We start from the raw sequence: 8,500 nt of genomic DNA, 5'->3' as shown, positions 1-8,500 counted from the left end.
TTATAGATTATTATAGCTAGCCAAATCTCTTCGAGACTTGGTCTGACCAAGAGCATAACAACGAACATTTCCCAAACGGCATTTCCCAAACACCCTCCGTTGGTTTGCTAATAATTGTTGGGAGGAGTTCCCGATTTTCCGGGAATTCAGAAAGTACTTGCATTGCTCTTGACCTGATTGGTAGCAACACTGAAGCTGTCTCGTCACTAGGAGGGCACGGCCTAGCTAGCATGTAGCATCCTCCTTACTGCCATCATGCTGGCCAAGTTTCCATTTTCCCATTTCTTCCCAATTGCCCAATTTCGGAAGTAGAGTGTGCGCCAAGCTCATAATTATTTAAATAACAAATAATACAAGGTGACATTACAGAGGTAATACAATACTCCCCTGTAGAGTGGGTTGATTTTACTGTCTCTGTTTTAGATTATCCTGCCGCCTTGGTAGCTGTAGGTCCCCTGGGTTTGGACCTGCTACTCACCCATTAATCCACCTCTACATAATGATGGTGTGTGTGTGTGTGTGTGTGTGTGTGTGTGTGTGTGTGTGTGTGTGTGTGTGTGTGTGTGTGTGTGTGTGTGTGTGTGTGTGTGAGTGTTTTGCTGATTTGGCTAACTTCTTGTGTATTTACGTATTTGTGATGTAACCTGTGGTTAATAAAACTGTCATGTTATTAGCATTTCCCTAATAATCATGCAAGCGCGCACATGCACGCACACGCACACGCACACACCTATTCATTAATGCACCCCTGATTGTTCTCACACACACACACACGCACGCACGCACGCGCGCGTGCACACACACACACACACACACACACACACACACACCTATTCATTAATAAATGCAGCCCTGATTGTTTTGTATCAGGCTGTCATAAAGCAGGTTAAAAAAGCCATCAAGGCTACGTTTTGTGCACGGCGGTAAGAAGAGGGCCTCATTCATATTCATGAGCTCAGCAGCATCTGATTGGCCGATGGCAGTGCAGCTTTTTGGGAGCCCCGCCATGCGCCAACAGTGGTGCCAGAGACATCCATCACGGTGAGATGAGAGGGGGAGAGGAGAGGAGGCAGAACATTGACACACTGAAATATGCCACCGTGGCCGGCCTGGCACACAGGTGTGACTGATGCCTTACTTCCTGAAAATGGAGCCCAGACTTATTCTGCCCTACAAAGGCAAAGTCCAGTAACTAAAGTACACCAGCATTGACAGTGAGTAAAATAATATCTTCAAAGCCTTGGTATTAGGTTGGATATTGTAGTTTCTGCAAAATTGACTTAGCAATATCTCTAAAATGGGTCACATTTGTCACATCGCGGCTTTGTCACAAGACAAAGGAGATATTATGAAGACCATTTTCAGTACGTTTTCAATTTTGACGAAATACGTATTAGATGCTGCACTTTGCCATTGTAGGACAGTAGTAAAGTCTTGAAGCCTTAGGTCACAGAAACTCTGACTCTGAAGTCAGTATCAAGTGAACAATAAAATGTCATTGCCTTGGTCAGTACTGTGTGTATAGTGTGGCATATTTCAGATGTTACCTGGGGGGCAATCTGGAAAAATGAAGAATGTTCATCTGGTTTACAGACGCCAGACATACCTGCTAAATCGGAAGGCCTATTTGGAGCAGAAAAGCCCAGGGCCCTTTTTTGGCCCCCAGTCCAATTGTCAATGTCAATTGGAAGGTTTACTAAAGTTCAGGTAACACTTCCAAATAAGGGGCCATAATTAACAGTAAAGTAGCTACAACCTAATACTTAAGTAAGGGTTAATAATCATTACTTAATGCCACATTAGACACATATTAATTGTTATTAATGCATTAGTAAGCAGTTACTTAACTATTAGATAACTATTACCTTGTGTTACAAGTTAATAGCATATTATTATTTAACTAATAGATAAGTAAGGGCACAGTTAATAGTTAAGTAGCTATCAGGTCATACTTAACTAAGGACCAAAAGTAACACTTACTTAATACAAAAGCAACGCATAACTAATGGTTATATAATACATAAATATTGGGTTTTGGGACCCTTATATTAGAGTTGGCTGAGGATAACTAATGGTTAATTAATAGATAGATATTGGTGTTTGGGACCCTTATATTAGAGTTGGCTGTGGATAACTAATGGTTAATTAATCGATAGATATTGGTGTTTGGGACCCTTATAATAGAGTTGGCTGAGCATACCTAATAGTTAAGTCTCATAATCTACTGTGACATCTACTTTTCACTCGTTCAAATCACTGTAATAGTGGCAACAGGAGCCATTATATAGCAAGGATTGGACATACACTTCTCAATGATGGTGGGATGATGAGATGTAATTTTTTCATGTATCACTTATTAAATTTAATGGTAAAAACCCTACAATAAATGCAAAACATTATGAAGAGTAATAGTTTTGAAGCAAAACTAAACCATTCCTTTGTGATAATTAGGTTAATGTTTGAGAATATTAGCTCCAAGAAGAGCAGTGCATGATGGGTACGCAATCTATAGACAACAATAATTCGGTATTATTTAATCATTAGATATGCCTTACTTTTGTATTAAGTAACTTGTAACACAAGGTAATAGTTATCTAATAGTTAAGTAACTGCTTACTAATGTTTAACATGTGAATTAAAAACAGTTTATATGTGTCTAATGTGGCATTAAGTAATGATTATTAACTGTTACTAAAGTATTAGGTTATAGCAAATTTGCTGTTAATTATGTTAATTATAATTATATATATGGCCCCTTACCATGTGTCTCAAGTTAATAGCATATAATTATTTAACTAATAGATAAGTAACGGTACAGTTAATAGTTAAGTAGCTATTAGGTCATACTTAACTAAGGACCTTAATTAACACTTACTTAATACAATAGTAAGGCATATCTAATGATTAAATAATACCGAATTATTGTTGTCTATAGATTGCGTACCCATCATGCACTGCTCTTCTTGGAGCTAATATTCTCAAACATTAACCTAATTATCACAAAGGAATGGTTTAGTTTCGCTTCAAAACTATTACTCTTCATAATGTTCTGCATTTATTGTAGGGTTTTTACCGTTAAAACTAATAAGTGGTACATGAAAAAATTACATCACATCATCCCACCATCATTGAGAAGTGTACGTCCAATCCTTGCTATATAATGGCTCCTGTTGCCACTATTACAGTGATTTGAACGAGTGAAAACTAGATGTCACAGTAGATTAATTACTTGACTATTAGGTATGCTCAGCCAACTCTATTATAAGGGTCCCAAACACCAATATCTATCGATTAATTAACCATTAGTTATCCGCAGCCAACTCTAATATAAGGGTCCCAAATATCAATATCTATCTATTAATTAACCATTACTTATCCTCAGCCAACTCTAATATAAGGGTCCCAAAACCCAATATTTATGTATTAATTAACCATTAGTTATGCGTTGCTTTTGTATTAAGTAAGTGTTAATTTTGGTCCTTAGTTAAGTATGACCTGATAGCTACTTAACTATTAACTGTGCCCTTACTTATCTATTAGTTAAATAGTAATATGCTATTAACTTGTAACACAAGGTAATAGTTATCTAATAGTTAAGTAACTGCTTACTAATGTTCAACATATGCATTAATAACAATTAATATGTGTCTAATGTGGCATTAAATAATGATTATTAACCCTTACTTAAGTATTAGGTTGTAGCTACTATACTGTTAATTATGGCCCCTTATTTGGAAGTGTTACCAAGTTCAATCCCGAGCTGTTCTATAGAGTAGCTGGCATACAGTACATGACAGATTTCTCACACCTGATGGAACAGCAGGTAATTTAGAGCAGCGGCATATGGTCACCGTGGTCCCTACTCTGTTAACATGCTACTTTTATAAATAAACACAGGGGCATCCGGTGGGCAGGTGGAGGTACAGTAGGAAGCAGTGAGGAGTATGCATGCCAAGGTCACAAATTGCAGACACAGAGAAAAAGTAATTTGTGTTTGATTAAAATTGGGTTCTCCACCCACTTTGATCCGTAGGCCTTAAGTCTAAGAGGCTGCTGGAAGTTCCACATGGTCCCCGCCTGACCTTGAGCACCTGCCCCCCCAAAATGTCTGTGCACGCCACTGGCTACCAAAACGTGTTTTTGGAGCCCCTGTATGTAGGCTATAATGTGGCCCCGTTACAGTAGGTGTACAGTACAGTAGGTGTGCCGCCTGGTTGTTGAATTTCCCATACAGCTTTCCCTTGTCAAACAGTAGCCATGCACTGTACTGTATAGATTCCAACTGTACATCACGGCTTATAGGCCACCATAACAACATGTACCTGTCTTACAAAACATCCTTCGTGTCGTGTTCTGTACGAGCGGTGGGGAGACAAATCTGAGGCCAGCCCAGCAAGCAGGGTTGCCAGGTGAGGCTGATGATTTCCAGCCCAAAAAATGCTGAAAACCCGCCTAGAAGCACAAAATCCCGCCCAATTCTATTGATTTCTATGGCAAAAATTGGGCGGGTTTTTCTGCTAAATGCCATTTTTACCTGCACACAGCCATCCCAAGCAGCCCAATTGGGCGGTAAACAGCCCAATATGGCAACACTGCCAGCAAGTGAAAATGTATGTATTGCGCTGCTCGCAGCTGTCGTGTTTCCGCCACTGAAAACCTCTGTCTGTCTGTCAGACTCAGAATCTGGCCCCGTCACAACACCGCGGGGGTGAGCAACAGATGGATCTAACGGCTTTCCATCCGCGCGGATTCAGCCCAGAGGTAGCCTAATTGCTATCTGGGAGAAGTGTTTGGCAAGCCCAGGGCCATGTTTTTAATTACACTGTAATTAAAAATGTGTTAATTACAGGAAAAAAAAAACGTGGATCGAAACCTGGCTCGTTTCACCCAAGGACAGGATTTTTTGAAAAATGTGATTTTTTAAAATAAATTGACGGATTTAATGGGGCCTAATAATTTTTGTAACAGACATGCATCAGGAGCACCTTCGTCCAAATATGAGTGGCACAGGCCTACTGGTGAGGAGGACGACGTAGGGAAACAGCGCCTCCCAATGGAGTAAACAAGACAGGTGTAAAGCGTAAGACGCCTTCCTCTTCTCCTTCCTCTTCTTAATAATAATAATAACAATAATAATAATAATAATAGTAATAATCATCATCATCATGATCGTCATCATAATCATTTATTTAGGCTACATAATTTGTGGGAAGGTGATGATTTTTTTTACTGATTTCTCAAATTTGACAGAAGTCTCAATAAATTGCTCGACAAAAATCCTAAACGTTGCTGTCGATTATCAATAAGGCCTATGTGGTAGGTGGCCGACTAAATCTGACATGGTCCATGTCTTGCTCTTTCCACAAAGTTGAATTATATAGCTTAGGCCCTAGGCTATGGCTTTCTCTCATGCTGTAGAAGTACATGGAACTTTAAAGCGAAGCATATCTTACCGACAGGGACATATTTAAAAACATGGAATGGACTATCTATTTCATGTATTTCCACACATTTCCACACAGTGTGTAATAATAACAAAACATAAGTAGGTGAAGGCAGTGGCAGGATGAGTTACCACTATCCCTGTTACACACTGCCACTTTCATAATGCGCTCTTGGTGGAAACCCCTCCTGCGGTGCGGCCATTTTGGCTCCGCGCGCGTCCTTGTAAACGGATGCACTGGTCTGTGATTGGCTACACAGTGACCACAGTTTCCTGTACCCTTAGCTGAATTTGCTGTTGAACTTGTGTACAATAATGACCGCGTCTCGGGTCGTTTTAGGACTAGGAGGTCTCTCTGGAGCGCTTGGTGTAGCTGCTGGGGCGTACGGAGCTCATGGTAGGTGTTGTATGTTGTTATTATATGTTGCTGCTGGAGCGCTAGCTTATCTGATACTTGTTTGAATGGCGAGTTAGCTTTTGCTGCGACGGGTGTCTTGCATTGTTGACGTCCTGCATGTGAAGACAGTGCAACTAAGTAGCAGCAGCAGTGTCATACTCGTATTTACAATAACGTGAAAGCCGTTCAAAGACAAGTACTTGCAGAGTAACCAAGATGAAACCGAAACTGTCCTGGTGACTTGTATTGTGCACATGTGAAAATGACAGCCCCACGACTCCACGGGGCGCAGTGTCATAACAGTAAGAGCAGTGACATAATTGACCGACAGGGCTGGTGTCAAGTCTGTCTGCTAGCCACTTACCTCCTTCATGTCTTTGTTATGCAGGCTTCAGACGAAGTGACAGAGACGACTACCTGAAAGAGGTAAGCTATGCATCACTACTTGTAAATGTGCTATCAATTACCAAACAAAAAGCTTACCACAGGCCATTTTGGCCATTTACTTTTTTGCACAACATTTACAGTGTAATGTAGCCTCATTTTAAAAGTGCACATTTGTGATGGCCCAAACCTCTTTCCTTTTTGTGCTCTTGTCCACAGCTGTATGAAACTTCCAACAAGTACCACATGTATCACAGTCTTGCCTTGGTCGGCGCTGCTCACTGCCGGAAACCAGCCCTGGTAAGTGCTGCTGTATGTTTGTAGGGGTTATCACTGTATCAGTGTAAAGTGATTTTCTGATTTTTCCCTTTTGAATTAAACCGACATGCTTCATGTGCGCCAGCACTACTGATGACATGTGCACAAGGACCCATGGAAGTTGCACAATATGCACATGGAAGGGGAGAACTGGGAAACTGGGAACAGGGAAAAATGTCGGCCATTGAGGACTGTCGACCCACTGGGCAATGCCTTGTGTGTCAGATAACCAGTCCAGGCCTGACTGAAACTGGAAAGTAACTACTGAGTGGCCGTGGCCTAGTGGTTAGAGAGTTGGTCTTTCAATCTAGGGGTTGCAGATTCGAATCCCTCCTGACCTCTCCCTACATCTCCATCCATGGCTGAAGTGCCCTTGGGCAAGCCACTTAACCCCACATTGCTCCAAGGACTGTAACCAATACCCTGGAAAATAATAACTAAGTCGCTTTGAATAAATGAAAGCTTCAGCTAAGTGCAATGTAATGTAATATAATGGGTGCTGCTGAAGTACCAATGAGATGTAACACAATGAGCCATATTTCTCTGTCTCCCTCTAGGCTGGAGGTCTACTCATGGCGGGCATGGGGTGCTTCTGTGGATCCCTGTACCACCAGGCTATCACGGGCGACCCCGGCCTTCGCAGGGTGGCACCCATCGGCGGCATGCTTCTTATCGTCGGTTGGGCCGCGATGGCCCTTTGAACTGTGAACTTTAACGTTGACCTTCCATCCCAGGGCTTCAATAAAGAGCACAGGTCTCTTTTGGAAGGGCCCACTGGACTTAAGCACTGGCCTTTAAAAAAATAATATAACCTTTCTTATTTACAGTAGGTTCTCAATAAGATGTTTTTAGATCAGTGCGTCTCAAACTCTTTCAAGACTGAGGACCATTTTGTCCCAATTTTTTTTTATTTCCTTTTGGTCTTGCAAGTGCTAACATTTGTAAGAACTGAACTTCCCACAAAGTTAGGAGTTGTTGCTGTCTTTGGGTGCTCGTCCAATAAAAGTCATCAGGTAGAGTAGAAAAAGCTGCACCCTCTTGCTTATTATCTGTACTGAAATGTTTAATGCACTGTGCCCAGGTTACACAACATGCGTTTCGACCTGAAGTTGTCACTAAGGACCGACAGGACATTTGGACACTGGTCACCGGAGAGTTAGGAGAATGTGGAGTGTGTGTGGTCTTTTTTTACTCTGTCCACAAAATGGTCACTTGTTGCACTCTATTAGGTCCAAGTTCTATTTTTTGTCTACTGCACCTACCCAGTCTATTGTGCTTACCCATGCCGTCAAGTCAAGTCACTTTATTTTCTTTATTTTTTAACAGCATATTTAAGATGGCAACAGTTGACTCCAAATCGCCTCAACAAAATAAATAAAAGGAATAAAAATGTCAAACAATGGAGATTTTTTTTTACATAAACATGTTACAAAGTATACAAAACCATATTTATTTAAAGTCATAATGGTCGTAGTACCGGTATATCCTCAGTATGTTCAGGGCATGTAGGATTTGATCACTCGTTCATTCATTTAATAGTATGTTGTGTGTTACATTGTTATACTGCACTGTATCAGGGTAATTGTGAGTGAACATGAGATTACATTACAATTAGCTGACACTTTTATCAAAAGCAAATTAGATATTATTTTCAGGGTATTCGTTGCCATCCCTGGAACAATGTGGAGTTTGGTGCCTTGCTCAAGGACACTTGAGCCATGGATGGAGGTGTAAGGAGAGGTCAGATGGGATTCAAACCTACCCCGAGAGCAGGGGTGGGAAACCTTTTTCATTCGAGGGGCCACTTCAAATTTTATAAAGTCCTCCAAGTAGTTCTAAGGTTTTGGAGGCCCTAAGCGTAGCTGGCCAGGAGGCGCCCCTCATCGTTAAATAATAATGCAATTTTTAGTTGATCTCAATTTCGGAGGTCCCAATCTTGGGGGCAAGGTGTTTGAGAC

At 41.1% G+C, this 8,500-nt stretch overlaps 1 protein-coding gene across 1 annotated transcript; it reads left to right on the top strand.

The window, feature by feature from the left end:
* Positions 1-5,687: 5,687 nt before the first annotated feature.
* Positions 5,688-7,962, top strand: tmem256 (transmembrane protein 256). The gene is made up of 4 exons (XM_063187094.1): positions 5,688-5,840; positions 6,229-6,266; positions 6,444-6,524; positions 7,100-7,962. Exons 1-4 carry the CDS (start codon positions 5,759-5,761, stop codon positions 7,241-7,243), a joined length of 345 nt encoding a protein of 114 aa, XP_063043164.1. The 5' UTR covers positions 5,688-5,758; the 3' UTR covers positions 7,244-7,962.
* Positions 7,963-8,500: the final 538 nt, after the last annotated feature.

The sequence above is a fragment of the Engraulis encrasicolus genome, chromosome 21, assembly GCF_034702125.1.
Source record: "Engraulis encrasicolus isolate BLACKSEA-1 chromosome 21, IST_EnEncr_1.0, whole genome shotgun sequence".
Lineage (NCBI taxonomy): Eukaryota > Metazoa > Chordata > Actinopteri > Clupeiformes > Engraulidae > Engraulis > Engraulis encrasicolus.
The sequence above is the reverse complement of the archived record's forward strand: the minus strand, read 5'-3'. Positions and strand labels throughout refer to the sequence as shown.

Excerpts from the sequence above, each read along its gene's own strand:
- tmem256 (XM_063187094.1), top strand. The coding sequence starts at position 5,759 with ATGACCGCGTCTCGGGTCGTTTTAGGACTAGGAGGTCTCTCTGGAGCG. Across the intron at positions 6,267-6,443 it reads GAGACGACTACCTGAAAGAG|CTGTATGAAACTTCCAACAA; the intron begins GTAAGCTATGCA and ends TCTTGTCCACAG. Across the intron at positions 6,525-7,099 it reads ACTGCCGGAAACCAGCCCTG|GCTGGAGGTCTACTCATGGC; the intron begins GTAAGTGCTGCT and ends GTCTCCCTCTAG.